This window comes from Coturnix japonica, chromosome 8 (assembly GCF_054131305.1).
Source record: "Coturnix japonica strain WE chromosome 8, WE-NBRP24, whole genome shotgun sequence".
NCBI lineage: Eukaryota > Metazoa > Chordata > Aves > Galliformes > Phasianidae > Coturnix > Coturnix japonica.
In genome coordinates, this window is record NC_140670.1 from 29,579,639 (window position 1) to 29,594,831 (window position 15,193).

The 15,193-nt window shown below is 42.2% G+C and overlaps 1 protein-coding gene across 19 annotated transcripts in view; it reads left to right on the plus strand.

The window, feature by feature from the left end:
• The window catches only part of TACC2 (transforming acidic coiled-coil containing protein 2), a 98,395-nt gene that overhangs the window by 65,349 nt on the left and 17,853 nt on the right, over positions 1–15,193 (plus strand). For 8 of the 19 annotated variants that reach the window (XM_085555318.1, XM_085555330.1, XM_015867493.3 and 5 more), the window contains 4 exons: positions 5,424–6,741; positions 8,265–8,300; positions 10,188–10,248; positions 11,208–11,409. In XM_085555318.1, coding sequence (XP_085411444.1) covers positions 5,424–6,741; positions 8,265–8,300; positions 10,188–10,248; positions 11,208–11,409 — 1,617 coding nt within the window. The remainder of the gene's footprint in view (positions 1–5,423; positions 6,742–8,264; positions 8,301–10,187; positions 10,249–11,207; positions 11,410–15,193) is intronic. The other 11 variants (XM_085555319.1, XM_085555325.1, XM_085555320.1 and 8 more) reach the window with 2 other exon arrangements.

Genomic DNA, 15,193 nt, shown 5'->3' on the forward strand with positions numbered 1-15,193 from the left:
GAGTAACAAAGCAGTACGTGTGTGTGTGTGTAATACAGATACATTAAAATAGTATATATTGACAAAAGGAACTTTCAAGAAGACAATATGCATTTAGAAAAAAAAAAACAACAAAGAAACTTTTGCCCCTAAAAGAGTGTTCTTTGTTCTCCAATTTGAATAATAGAATACGAGGGAGCAGAAAGCACTGTATTAGCCCAAATTAGCTTTGTTTGGGTTGTCAGATGACAGCTCAGCAATTAAAGACTGAATTCCCCATTAAGCTGTCTATTTTCCCATCCAAAAGCCAAGTCATCTGGATTACCTGGCTAAACTGTGAGAAGGTAATTTTACTCAAAGCAGACTAAAGCTCACTTGTGTTTCATATGCATGGCAGAGGCTTTTGAGCTTTGGTTTCAACCTTAAGGGATACAACAAGTCTTGGAAATATCTTGAGCTATCTTTATCTATCTTTAAAATATTTCCAGGGCTTGTTCACGAATTGCTCTTGAAGATCTTTATTATGCTAAGACTTTATAAGAACCTAGAAGGACGTTCAACAAACTGACTCCATAAGATTGTAGTCACTTTTCCTTTACAGTTCTTTCTTCAGTGCATCAAACAATGTTTCTCCATCTTCCTCCCTTTTTCTAATCTTAATTTCCATGATTACAAAATAAGTTAATCGCTGAGAGAACAAAGGAATGTGTGTGCTAAACAGGATTGGAGCGTGTTTTTAATTACTGCAGTAGATTATCTTCAAGCCCTTGATTACGCATGTGCTTCGCTGTTGCATGTGATTCTTTTCTCCCTGTATCCCACACCCTCCCCCCCCCCCCCTTTCTGACAGATATTCCTGAAGAAAAATAGGAAACTGAATATATTTGTTCATAGCCAAATGTGAGCTTATATTAAAAGCCACTGGATGGCTGAGAGGAAAGCATTTCATTTGCAAATAAGATTTTGTCCATGGGTGGCAAATTATGACAAACCAACAGTTACACAATGTGCAGTTATACAACAGGGTGATTTATGGGAGAGAAGAAAGATGCGTAATGCAGAAGGAAATCAAATGTAGGAGGGCAACACAAAGCATGCGTTTGTTTCTGAAATCTTTAGCAGAAATTAGTAATATGAAGACTGTAATCTAGGTGTTTGCATGCTTCTTTGTAAATGTGACATTTTAGTTGGACATTTTGTACTCCGTAAGCCACCGAGGAACAGTTATCCTGCAGTTCATTTACCTCCTGGGTTGTGCACACAGCAGTGAGCCCCTTTCTGGGGTTTAGGAGCAGCTGAAAGAGCATTTCTCATTGCACCATACAGCTCGCTCAATGGGAAGGCAAAGTAAAGATGGGCAGGCAAGGAGTCTAACGTGGTGCAAGGCAGCAACGGCTGGCCTTGTGTCTTTGTCTTGTATTGTAGGGGTGGAAGGAGGGAGCATAGACAGTGCTCAAAGGATTATTTCATCTGTATCTGACAGTAATTATTGATGCAGATGGTTGCAGTTTTCCCGCCTGCTTCCATTAGTGCAACAGCTGGACTGCTCTGCTGGAAAGCCAAGAGGAGAGTTTTTAATTAGGATGACTTCAAAGCTTAATAAATACGATGGGACTGAAATGCAGCTAGGTTCACCTGGCTTCATGCCACCTCCCAGCAGTGTAAAACCTGCCACGTGGCTGAGCCAGAGGCCTGCAGGTCAGGGGAGAGGGCCAGGGGGTATGGATGGGCCCAGGGAGCAGCACGTGGTGGGAGCTGCAAGCCCTGCAGCCTTCTTTGCATTACAACCCACTCGTCTCCAACGGGAGGCCAGTGCCTGCCTATGCCAGAGGAATGGAAGTCAGCATTTATAGTAGAGAGATAAAGATTCAGGCAAAAGCGAGCTGAATTTTTGGTTTGGAAAGCATTCTTTTTTCTCTCTCTCCAAGCCTGGCAAATTGAAAATAAACCTTATATCCCAATTTTCTCCCAGAATAAATGGCTGGAGTATTTTTTTTACAGTAATGTTAAAAATAGTGCTACCAACTGATTTCATCACTTCAAAGATTTCTCGTGACAAGCAGGAGCTTGAAATAAGCAGTGTTTGACTATGTGTAATATTCACTCATTCCGATTCCTATATGCTGTAGCCAAAGCGTACTTGTCTGGTGAGTTATTTCTTTATTACAGAGAGCATGGCTATGTGCTGGATGCTTTTTCCAGTGGTTTCCTTTTGCCTCTTTTTCCCTAGGAAGCAGAAATGGAGTTGAATTTCTTCTTGCTTTATTAGATCTGGTCAGGTTTTGTTCCTACATCTTTCAAAATAGTGTTTTGCTTTGCTTCCAAGTCAGCGGCATTAAGGCCTTTTATTTTCCAGTCCAAGCCTATTGGATTTCACTCTTATTTTAGAGACATGTCAACAAAGAACAAAACACTCTACTGTCCTAGCATGCAGCACAGCTCCAGCACTGGAATTGAACATAATTCAAGGAGAAGAATATATAAAAGTAGCTGGAATTTCTTGATTGTATTTCCTCAATAGATTTTCATTATTCATAAAGAAGGAGTTAAGATATAGGTTCAACAGGCTGGTAGCTGGTGGAGTTACATCATTTCTTTTCTGCTTGAAGTATCTTTAAAACACATTGGAAATTGCCTCTGTTGGTTTTGGAAGCGTTCCTTCCCCTGAGGTCACACTGCCTGTGTTTATTGCTGGATTCCCTGGGTGCAGCTCTCATCCCAAGGGCTCATTGCCTGCCTTCACAAAGCCTGGGCTTTTGTTGGTTTGGGGATTTTTCTTACCAAATCCAGGCAGAGTTTCTCTGCAGTCAGAAAGCTGCCTGCATAGAAGAGGTACTTGGGCCTTCCTTGTAATGAGTGAAGTGGGAGCTTTCTTTTGGCGTTCGCCTGCTTTTTAGGACAAAAGAGGTCTCCCTGCTATCATCTGTGCTCCTTAAAATAATTAGTATCTACCTGTGGGCATCTCTTATGGGTGTCATTTGTGTATGAGTATCAGTATCCTGCAGTGGGCCCCTAAAAGTCCTTGTTCAAGATGTTACGCTGTTCTCTCTAAGGCAAGTCCTGCCTTCTTTTGCATAGAGCATCCCTCTGCCATCAAGCTGTACTTTAATGAAATACTGTAATCAGCAAGACTGTTCTGCTTAGTCTTGTAATGTGAGGAAGCAAATGGCACTGTGCTCCAGATATGATTTTAACATCAGGAAAGAATGATCTTAATATGTCTTTGTAGCAGTACAGTGTTGTGTTGCTCTGCATTGTATACCATTCACCTCTTCCCCTCCCACATTCCTGCTGCTACCAGGGTGGAGTTGAGTCACTTGTGCCAAGGGAATCAAGTAGCAGCTCTGCATTTCTGCCAGAAACCCAGTTTTCTCAGTTTCACATATTGTTCCATACAGAAACAATGGAAACATCAGAGCAGCGAGTTGAGCTGCTCACTGCAGAAATCTGTACTGAGTTTGGTTTGAAGGAAGCTGTGAAATAAGCAATTAAAGGGGTTAAAACTGCATTATGTGGAGCGTGCTGAATCTGAATGCTGTTGTACTGTGAGTATGGAAGGCGTTGTACCTTCCTTCATCTGCTGCTGTGATCTGTTCACAACTTCAGCTGTGCTGTGCCTGTCTTCTCCATTCCGAGTCCTGCAGGGTACTGCTTTATATATATATATATATATATATATATATATATATATATATATATATATATAATCAATGTTTGTACTGACTTTAAACAAGAGACCTAAACCCTAGTGAGGCCTTTGGCATGTGCAAGAATGAAAATAACGCGTAATTTCAGAAGGCTGTGTTCAGATCTCCCTTTTATTTCACACTGACCTAGATTTGGGCTCTGCTGACTTGTTAGAATTATACTTGCTGTGTATTCCTGCTGAGTGTCTTCCATTTTGATGTAAAATTCCCAGATTAGTATAACGTGGGCTTTTATGACACTATTTGAGTCTGACCAGTGTCAGAAGTGAGTGATGTTTGTGTGAAGCTCAGCAAATTGTGTTTAATTAGTGACCATTCCATCGGACTGAAACCAAGAACAACCCAGAGGAGATGAGGGAAATAATAAAGTGTCCTGAAGCACTGCCAAGTTATTAGCATTCATTTCAGAAAAAACAAAGCAACCGCAGTAAAACAATGTTTTTAATTCATGTGACTCGGTAGAATTCTGTTCCTCAAAGACAATCCATCTCGCTGTCATTCCTTTGAAGATGTCTGAATATACTTGTGCTGCTCTAAGGAAATGTATCCGATTCTCTAAAACTTCTTCCATTCTCAACATCCTTAAACAGTCATTTCTATATGGACATAAAATTTCCTCTGAAATAAAGAAAATATGTCCTTTCTGTTCATCATCCACTCATGGCTTCTATCTAAAAGCACTTATTGATTCTCTGCCCATATTGCTTTTATGAAAACGATTAATGAATGGAGCTGGGCAATTTGTTTTGCAAAACATGTCAAGATTGAAGTGAAAAAAAATGCTTAGAAATTTTGCTGAAATCTCTAAAGGATGAGCAAAGAACTCATTTGATGTTGACAACGTGGAAAGTGCTGTGTTGCTCAATAGGAAAAACTGAAGTGTTTTCTTTCAGTGCTCATCAGTGAGAGCTCAGCTGCTCAGTACAGACAAGCCAGCTAAGTGTAGCATGGGTAAGGAACTGGAGATTTCCAAACTCTGCACACCTTGACTGAGATATGTGCATGTACATTGGTGGAGGTTCAGATACAGAACAGTGCAATGGCAGCAGAAGCAACCCATATTTGGGAACAGTAAGGCATTTTAGTAATGAATTTTCATGAGATAGAAGGCAGAAAGGACCGTTATCTTAATCCTTTCTTACTTTTATATTTTCTATCTTTCGATATACGCTATGTACTTGTCTGTTTTGTCCAATATAATTCTTAAGTCAAGAGATTTCAGCTTTTTAGGATTCTATACAGCAAGCAAACACTTAGCTATAATGAGACGATGCTCTGTTGGACAGTTCTAGAATGTGATTTTCCCTTCAACATTGAATATAGGACTACCCTTTGAGAAATGTTTTGCATAATCAGTAGGGAGCATGTAATGGTCATTCTTAAGGAAAATGATGCATCTGAGAATATTTGTAGAGTTGTCCAATTGATTTCTTTTTTTTAATCTTTAACATAATCTGTTTCAGACAGAATTCTTAGTGATTCATGTCCCATTATAAACTTGGATTTATGAGGTCAAAGTGGAGTGTATTGACTGCTTAGGGCAGACAGGAGCAGCCTCGCTGTCTCGTGGAGAGGAAGCCATCTTCCATTGCTTTTTCCTCTGGGAAATTAGTAAAAATAGCACATGGGAAATAAAACTTAATATGAACAGGTAATTGCTGAAGAACTGGCCAAACTGTAAGGGAATTTATTGCAAAAGGACATTTAAAATTCACTGTTTTCTGTTTGTTCCCACAGGGTTACCTCCTGAAACTGCCCCTGAAACGAATGTGTCACACAGTGAGTCAGTTGAAGAAAGCCCGTTCCGTCCCCCATGCCATTCTTTTTCCACCGTCTTCGATGAGGACAAGCCAATAGCCAGCAGTGGAACTTACAACTTGGACTTTGATAACATTGAGCTGGTTGATTCTCTCCATGCCTTAGGACCGAGCTCTCCAGAATTGAAGAATCGTGACCCCAAAGCGAATGTTCGAAGAAAATCTACCGATTCAGTGCCAGTTTCCAAATCTACATTATCTCGGTCTCTTAGCTTGCAGGCTAGTGATTTTGATGGAGCATCCTATCTTGGCAACAGTGAGACACTAGCGCCGGCAGCAGATGCTTATGGTACTGGTTCAAGCAGTGCTTCCAGTACCCTTAAGCGAACAAAGAAATCAAGGCCCGCTTCCTTAAAAAAGAAGCAGCCAGCAAAAAAATCTCTGGATGCTCCTCCAGTGAAGGAAACGCCACAAGAGCCTCCTGACCTTGGCCAAGCAGCTTCTGCGGGTGAGGAGAAACCTGCACCTGAAGCAAAAGCTGACTCAGTAAAACCAGAACATACTGACCCTTCTAAAACCTCTGCTGAGAAACAGGAGGCCCCGGCTGTGCCTGAGGGATCCTACCCTTTGGATCCAGACAGTTTGGAAGGGATTAGTGCTTTTAGCACTGGAGGCAGCAAAGTGCAAAACTCACCCCCTGCCAACAAGAAAACTCTACCTCTTACACCCGCCCCGGAGGCTGGGGAGGTGACTCCATCGGACACTGGGGGACAAGAGGACCCTCCGGCCAAAGGTGTTGCGGTGAGGCTGGAATTTGATTATTCAGAAGAAAAAGGGGTCGGTGAAGAGCAGCAGGAGAGCACTCCTCCTCCTAAAAAAGCTGGTAAAAAGCCTGGTGCTAAAATGCCATTACGGAGGCCAAAGACTAAAAAGCCAGTGGAAAAGCTTGACAATGCTCCGACCACACCGACAAAGACACCCACTGATCCAAACGAAATCCCTATCACGAAAGGATCTTACACTTTTGATATTGATAAGTGGGATGATCCCAATTTTAACCCGTTCTCCTCTAGTACAAAAATGCAAGAATCTCCCAAACTGCCTCAACAAACGTACAGTTTTGAGCCAGACATGTGCGAGGACTCTATTGACCCTTTCAAATCGTCTTCTAAGATTGCCAACTCACCCACTAAATCTCCAGCCTCCTTTGAGATACCAGCCAGTGCCAATGAAACAAACGGAACTGATGGAGACAACTTGAATAAGCCTGCAAAAAAGAAGAAGACGCCACTAAAGACGTAAGTTAAAGGGCTCAGATGTTTCTGGATTCTAAGCAGCACACTCCTACCCCATAGCGTAGTTAGTTTTGTCTTTGACAAGAGAAAGGAAGATGCTGTTGAGTGCTGTTTACTGCACAACTGGCTCATGTCTCTACCTGCTTTCCCTCAGCCTGTTATCTCAGTAGCTTGGCATTTCCAGATCAAAAGGAAGAACCAGCAGTGAATCAATCCTGATGAGGTCACTGACCTGGGAATTGGGTTTTTGGGGTCCAGTGTAGCTTTGAATCTGAATTAGTCCAAATTTTATCAATTTTGTGTCAGATATATTAGTGATCTTGTTTTGGAATTGGAAATTGTTTAAGCTGATTCAGGCCAGTAATTAGTATTTTATGAATCATAGTTATTGAGTGAGGAATGAAACAGTAAGTTTATAAGAATTTTCCTCCCTTGTATGGGACTTCTTTCATGGCATTATAAGAGATATCTGCTCACTGCAGCCCTATAACCTACTTTTGCAAGTGGTTTCTAACAAAGGGGATCTGCATGTTAATGCGCAGTGCTGCCTGCAGCTCTCACACTTTCTAGAAGAGAATTGGCCTAGAGCTTGCTGGAGGATGCCGTGGGAGGCAGTGGCTATATTTATCTTTGCCTGTCACTGCTCTCTCTGTAACAAGGCCCCTTGGTGTGACTCTCCTATGGGATCCAGGGTAGGAGAGCCCAGCCTGGGTAAAGATACCGCCTGTTGGGTCTAAAATTCCATGGGCTAGACTGAGAACATGTTCATCACACAGAAAGACTGCTGTTAGATGAGATTATGGGAGGTGAAGAAGCCAAGTATGAGTGTAAGCCATTGCTAAGTGTGCACTGCTACGTGCTGTATGTGTGGAAAGGTGAGGTTTTTAGAATGGATGTCAGCTTGATGCAAATCACTCTCTGTTCACCTGCTGAAGTGCTGAGCTGTTTTGTGACGGATCATCTTGCTCAGATGAAAGTGAACAAAGAGCAGCTGATGCCTCCTGAGTCCATGCTCAATGCTGTATCCAAATAGGTGGTTTGTGTTGACATCCATCCCGAAGGTGCTGGGTTGGAGGTTGCCTTTAGCAATGCAGGAGCCTCACGCATGGGGAACGGAGCAGAAGCTGCCAACTGAGCAGCAGTGCTTTCCTTAAGCTTATCTGCCATTCAATACAGCCTGACTTCCCTTATAACAAGCAGTAGTGTGCTCTGAGGAGAAAGCAGGTGGCTGCCATCAGGGAAGGCAAGGCTGGTTCATTTGGTGATGAGAATTTAGCTCAGTATCTTCAGCTTTGACAAACGTGCTTTGTAAGATGAACGCGTGTCTGAATTATAACGTTGAATTTAAAAAAGAGTAAAAAACCGAAGTATTAATATTTTTTCTTCTGAAACTTAAGTAGAGGTTATGCAGATAGAAGATATGCATGATCGGATTGCCGTAACACATTAACAGAGTATTTGTAGGTTTATCTTTTTTGTCAGTTCCTTCTGTCTGTCTCTCTTTTTCTTTGTCTTATTTGTCTTAGGATGGTAGAAGATGTGATGTCTGTATGTTCTCTGTTGTAAGTAATTCTAAGCTAACATTTCAGTTTTCTTTGATTTATGGGCTTTTTAATTTCACTCGTTTATTTTGCAGCATGATCAGTTATTATTCAGCATGAAACTCTTATGTTAACTGTGTCACTTCACTGGCACGTATGAAAGCTTGTTTAAGGGAAGCGCCCATCTGTGAATGAGTTAGAGGAGTCTAATGCCTCATTATGTGTTTGCCTGTCAAAGAAGATCCTCTTTTAAAACCTGCAGAATTCCCATCCTTGAGATAATTCCTACCATCATACACAAACATTGTACAACCCATCTTTCTTAAATACTCATGAAGTATTTCTCCTTGAGGGAATAACTTGTCCTAATTATTTCTGGCATCCTAACTAGATAATTAGTAGCACTGAACACCCTAATATTCAGCTGCCCGATTAATTTTCCCCTATAGAGGTTGTATTGATCTACCCTCTTCCAATTGAAAGCCACCATTATAATTTGCAGTGCTGACCTTGCCGCTCATTGACGGGGATGAGCTCATGGGCAGTAACTTTTGCCGCTGCCCTTCAAGTTCTTACCTTAAATCTCTATCAGTGAGGAGGCGGGTGTGATGGTTTCTGCCTCTTCCAGTCAGTAGCAAAAACGTGTTTGAACAGCTGTGGCAACATGCATAAAGATGGTAGATAATTGGTTGATGTCCTTGTTAGAAAATGCTTTAAACCAATTGCGAAGATAAAGCCAACATTTATCATTGTATAACTCCATATAATATAAATTCTTCACTCTCTTTGCCTGATTTAAACCTGTGGGATTTTCGGAGGGCTACAGTGTCTGCACTCCTGGTTTGCGTTGTGAGCTGTCGGGCAGTGAAAGCAGCATTGCCATATTTGATGCTGTGCTTGTTTCAATCATAGAATAGCTTGGGTTGGAAGGGACCCCAATGATCATCAGGCTCCAACCCCCTGTCGCATGCAGGGCCACCAACCTCCACCTGTAACACCAGACCAGGCTGCCCAGGGTCCCATCCAACCTGGCCTTGAACACCTCCAGGGATGGGGCATCCACAGCTTCTCTGGGCAGCCTGTGCAGGCACCTCACCACTCTCATTGTAATGAACTTCCCCCTGATATCCAACCTAAATCTTCCCTTCCTCAACTTAAAATCATTTCCCTTTGTCCTGCTATTACCTACCCTTGAAAAGAGTTGATTCCCCTCCTGTTTGTAGGCCCCCTTTAGGTACCGGATTACTGCAGTGAGGGTGGGGAGGGGGTGGATATCTCCAAGAGGGACATCTCTTGTGTCTGTTGGTAAGGATGGAACTTTGTGCTGGAATCTCAGCAACAGCACCCACCTCAGCTTTTTTTAATGTCCTTTACCCAAAACATACCCATTTCTTTCTCATCTTCATGGCTTGTGGGGTGGTTGGAGCTTACTGACCGAGTCTGTTCAGTTTAACTCCCAGCTCATTCCTGTAAATATACGTTTAGGGCTTTATTTTTGGATGGGAAACTGGAGCAGACAGAAGTTAAATAGTTTGCTTAAGGTCACTGAAGATGTCTGTGGTGGAGCAGAGATTTGAATTGCAATGGAGCAGCAGCTCTGTTCTGTATATAACATTCTGTCAGTAGTTAGCAGGAAAAAAAAAAAACCAACATAATTTTTCTGTGAATTTAGAAATATGGCAATCCTGCTTTTCTCAGCTTTTGGGGAATCAAGGCCTGTGTCCAAATGCATGACTAAAGTATGTACCTCCAGCATGTTTCTCTGTGGTGCTGCTGCCCTAATGGATGGGGATTTTAAAGCAGAAGGGCTTACAGAGGATGCACTTTGTGTAGCTGTCTCTTGCTTAGTGTGAAATGACCCATTTCTTTCTGCTGTTCCCATGCTAACTGTCTGAACTTTGTTTTCAGTGATACATTTAGGGTGAAAAAATCACCAAAAAGATCTCCACTATCTGATCCTCCTTCTCAGGTAAAGTACTGCATGGTTGTGATACGTATATTCTTGCAGGGGTGAAGAAGAGACATTTCGATTTACAATTGTATATTTAATAATAGAGGAACTTTTGTACAGAATGTGAGCATGCTGGTGTCCAAGTAGAATGTGTGAGGCTGTAATCACAAGGCATTAAGCTTTTGGCATCTATGCAGTGTAAATTGCTCTGGGAATCCCAATTAGGCTATTATTATGCTTTGGAATGCACTGCATTAAAAGAAAAACCTGAAAAATTAAGCCAAGTATCCACCTTAGAGATTTTGTATTGAGAAGTAAGAAGCGAGATGCACAAAGCTGGTGGGCTGCAAGGAAAACAGAAGTAAAACAAGAGGGCTGGTCTAATAGGAGCACGTGCTTGGATGGCTCTATTCCTTGTTGTAAACAGCCGGCAGGTGGTTCCCTTGGAAGGGAGTTAACAAAAGCTCTCTGTGTGTAAAGGCCCAACTTGCTTTCATGTGGCACAGCTCCTTCCTCACTGCTGCCTGCCTTCTTTTGCCCCATCCTGCCCTCTCATTGATGCAGATTGATGGTATAGAAGTGCAGAAAGGGTTCGTGACCTCACAGCCCTACTCAGACTTGCTGCTGCAAGGGAAGCCTAAAAAGTCAGCTTTGCTCCTCAAAGACTTCAATCCTGGGTGGTGGGTGCAACGTTTGTCAAATGTTGAAACGGCTCCAGATTTTCTTTCTGCCTTGTTATCAAGGCAGCTTTGCAACGTGAGTGTTTAATCATCAAAGAGCTCAGTAATAGGAGGAGGGCTTGTTGCTAAGGCGGTTCCAAATGCAGTGCTTTAATATATTTCATAAGCATTTTAGACAGGGCTGCAATGAAGAGTGTGGAATTAAAAGGGTGACTGCAGTCAGGCAGAGGAATTCAGAGTTGAACATACAGTCTCTTGATGAAAGATAAGAGACTTAATCAGTCTTGTTTTCAACAGGATCCCACCCCGCTGCCTACCCCAGAAACGCCTCCTGTCATATCCGCAGTGGTTCATGCAACAGATGAGGAGAAACTGGCAGTGACCAGCCAGAAATGGACCTGCATGACTGTGGACCTGAGCACGGACAAGCAGGATTACCCACAGCCCTCCGATCTGTCCACGTTTGTCAATGAGACCAAGTTCAGCTCTCCTACAGAGGGTATGCTGTACACAGGGCTGTCTGCATCCAGATGGTGTTATTTTGGGGAACCCTAAAAATGATGCTTTTGGGATCATGCGGTTGAACTTGATGATCTTTAAGGTCTTTTCCAACAATTCTATGATTCTGTGTTGAGGAGCTTGGCAGTTATAGGGAGCTGAATAAATGACCCCAGTAGCCACATCATGACTTTTCAAGTGAGGGTAGAGAGGCAGCTTAAATGAAAGTGAAAATGTCCTTGAGGGAATGCTGACTTTTGCTTTCTTTCTATGATTGATTATAGACTTGCTGTGTTCCTTGGGTGCTGCCTGTGTCTTCACAGGGCTGAAATGCTCTGTGCCGTTGTTCTTAGATCTAGGCTCACTGCAGTAAGGATTTTGCTTGAGCCTGTGTCTATAATGTGAATGGGAGTAAGTGTGATTACAGTTCTGCTCAAACTTTGTACATTAGGGTCCTTGACTTACATCTTCCTTCAGGCTGCTGGGATCTGGTTTTCTTTATGCACAGAAATGCCCAGGATATCCTTTGGGGAAGATAGCTCTTCAGGTGCCAATTCAAATCACCTTAGGTGATCTTCTTTCTGGTACCTCAGTATAAGCAATTGGGAGACAAAGCAGGAGGTTTCTGGGAAGAGAGTTGTCGTTCCAGGTCTGTGAAGCACGAAAGGGAGAATTTGGCCACTTGGAAAAAGTGTGTGGCCTTTGCTGGGGTTAGCAGAGGAAGCGCTGCTCTGCAACATCTGCTCTAAGGGCAGATTTTCAGCTTTGAGGGTGGGAGGAATGCATGAGTTTACCTTGGCTTAAACTTTTTCCTCTCGATCAGATTTCCTTATTTTCCCTAACCTTTTGCCCCGAGTCCCAAGCTCACACTCAAGCTGTTCTATACCATTTGAGGAGTTTTTGCTTGATTAAGAACTGCTAAGCTTTTAGGTCAAATGTGTTTGATATTAAAAAGCACAAATGATGAATCTTCTTTTAATGGAGCTGACATGTTCATATGCACGTGCTTATGCATTTGCACAGCCTGGGCTTCTTGGAAATCTATTGAGTCTTCTGTTCAGATAAAGATTTTAGCCTAGATTAACCCATTTGATTTTATGGACAAATGAGAAATTCTGTTAATATATATATATTTTTTAAGCCAACAAATATTTTTTAGAATATTACCTCCCAAATCTTGGAAAATGGAAGTTGTATGAAAGGACACAGAACAAAAGAATGGTGAGAGACTCTAAAGCAATCACTCGAGCTGTCAGAGTGGTAGAAGAAAGCGCAGAGCTCCTAATTAAATGCTAATTGTCTCATTTCGTGTGCTGCATGGTACAGTCGGAGTTTCAGATTACACGCTAATTATAATCAACAACACTTCCGCTTTTCAGATCTCTTAAAAATAATCATTTTCTTCCCTTGGCCATCTTACTGCTGCTGCTTTCAGGAATGTTTGAGCAGTTTCAGTGCTGTTTCTCAGTGCTGTTTCTCTTTTACCCTTCCCAAGCAGTGGTGTGACTGTTCCCCTGTAACCTAACACTGCTTTTGCACCGATACAGCCCGAGCACAGAGTCATCCCTCACATCCAGCACTCATCTGTTGCGCTCTGCTTATAGCAGCTGCCATTCGTTTTTGGCCATTTCACAGACCAGAAATAAGCATTAATTATTTGCAGAAAGTTCTGATGTAACCGTGCAGCTATTTGTAGGAGGAGTTGGAGAGCATCACTTAGTAAGTCTGCTGTATGCATTTATAAATGATAATGATCTTACCTCATATGATATCCTGGGCATTTGTAGGTTTTGAATGCATGGAGATAACTGGAGCATGATGATATCTTAGAGGTGATACCTGGGAGAGGAGATGCTATCTAATTGTGAGGCCAATGAGACAAAGCTGCACTGCGTTTAGCGAGCCGCGTTGTTCCTTTTGTTCCTTGCTGAGCTATTTCCATCTGTGTTCTGCTTCCTTAATCAATAAAATTAAATGCATGCTATCCCAAAAGCAGCAGAGGATAGTGGTGGCACAGCTATGCTGCACAGCCTGCTTCTGGGCTCCCTTGGGATTGGGGGAGGCTGTGAAACTGCCCCACAAATACTGCGGTGTTCCTTGCTGGATTCTAGGAAGTAAATGAAATGTTTCTTCATTTCTCTTGTGCTGCAGTGCCCAGCAGGTTGTTATCATCTCCTTGTTTCAGTTGTGGTTTTGATTTCACTAGGAAGAAGTCTGTGTCTGATACCTGGAGGTTGTCTGCCTCACCTGGCTTCTTATTACTATTAAAACACATGGTGCCAGGAATTTAAAGCAGCCGGGAGCCTATTATAGCATTCTCTTAGGTATTTTAGTATTAATATCTCCCAAATGTCATTTTCTGTGAGTTTTGTGGTTGTTTTACAAGATACATAGATTGTGGAATCACTCTTCTTGTATCCTCTGATGCTTTTGACTTTAAAAACAAAATCTCATAATGTAAGAGATTGTTTTTAGGGTTGGTTTCGCTTGTAAAGCATAGATGTTCTAATGATGGCTTTCATCTTCCTGATACAAGCCCTGCTTTTCAAAAGCTCTCCAAATATATAGGAACTTTTATACATGCTTTTATCTCAATGTAGTGTGTCATTCATAAGGACCTCTCTATAATGGAAATGCGATAAGTGGGTTATTGGGTTAGACTCATGGCAACAGGGTTAAAATACAGAACTTGGGCAAATTAATTATGATCTTAATTTTTAAGTTAAGGTGTAACTGAACAAAGTCTTTGTTTTCACTTGGGTCCAGGAAGATATGCTCTCCTTTCCAGGAGGAGTATTGACTTTACATGAGTGGATAATGATAGGACAAGGGGGAATGGTTTTAAACAGAGACAGAGGAGGTTTAGGTTAGATATTAGGAGGAAGTTTTTCACTTAGAGGGTGGTGACGCACTGGAACATGTTGCCCAAGGAGGCTGTGGATGCCCCATCCCTGCAGGCATTCAAGGCCAGGCTGGATGTGGCTCTGGGCAGCCTGAGCTCGTGGTTGGTGACCCTGCACACAGCAGGGGGTTGGAACCAGATGAGCATTGTGGGCCTTTTCAACCCAGGCCATTCTGTGATTCTGTGATTACGGTTCAATTTGGCTGTGTTTTGTCAGCCCTCCTCTCTTGGCTCACCACTGGTTGACGATAGATTGGAAAGAAATCTGGTTATTCCCTCCCGTGTAATTAGGAGATCAGAAGTAGAGCAGCAGCAAAGATTTGCATTTTTATTAGGGTCCAGATTTAGGGCTCTTCATAAACCTTCCCTTTTTCCTCCATGACTCAAGTGTGACAACAGCCAAGCGAGTTAGCGAGTTGGGCTTTGGTCTCAGCCCTGTTTGGTGAGTGCGCAGGTATTTGATGCATCTTTCTTACCTCAACTGATACCACAGTTGTTCTTAAGAACTGTGTGATATACATTAAGAAACATATAATTTTTTAAGAGCTTGCTATAACTTTTTGCATACTTTAAAGGCACGTGGTATCAACATTACCAGTAATTGAAAAGTGTGTTTTCTCTGATAAGATAGAGGAAAGTTATCTGCTCTGAAAGTGCATGGAATTGTGTTAATATTCTGAGCATTGAGGCAGAACGCTGGGTAAGCTGACAGAGCAGAATTTCTTATGGCAAGTACATTTCTTTGAAATGCCTTGTAGGTCCATTGCTGAAAATCAATGAAAGTACATCTTCGGCTTTCTCTCTGTATATTCTATTTTTAATATCTCATAGGAAAGAGTGGAAGAGAGTGGAAGTAGCTCTTGGAAATTAGGATGTATCTCAT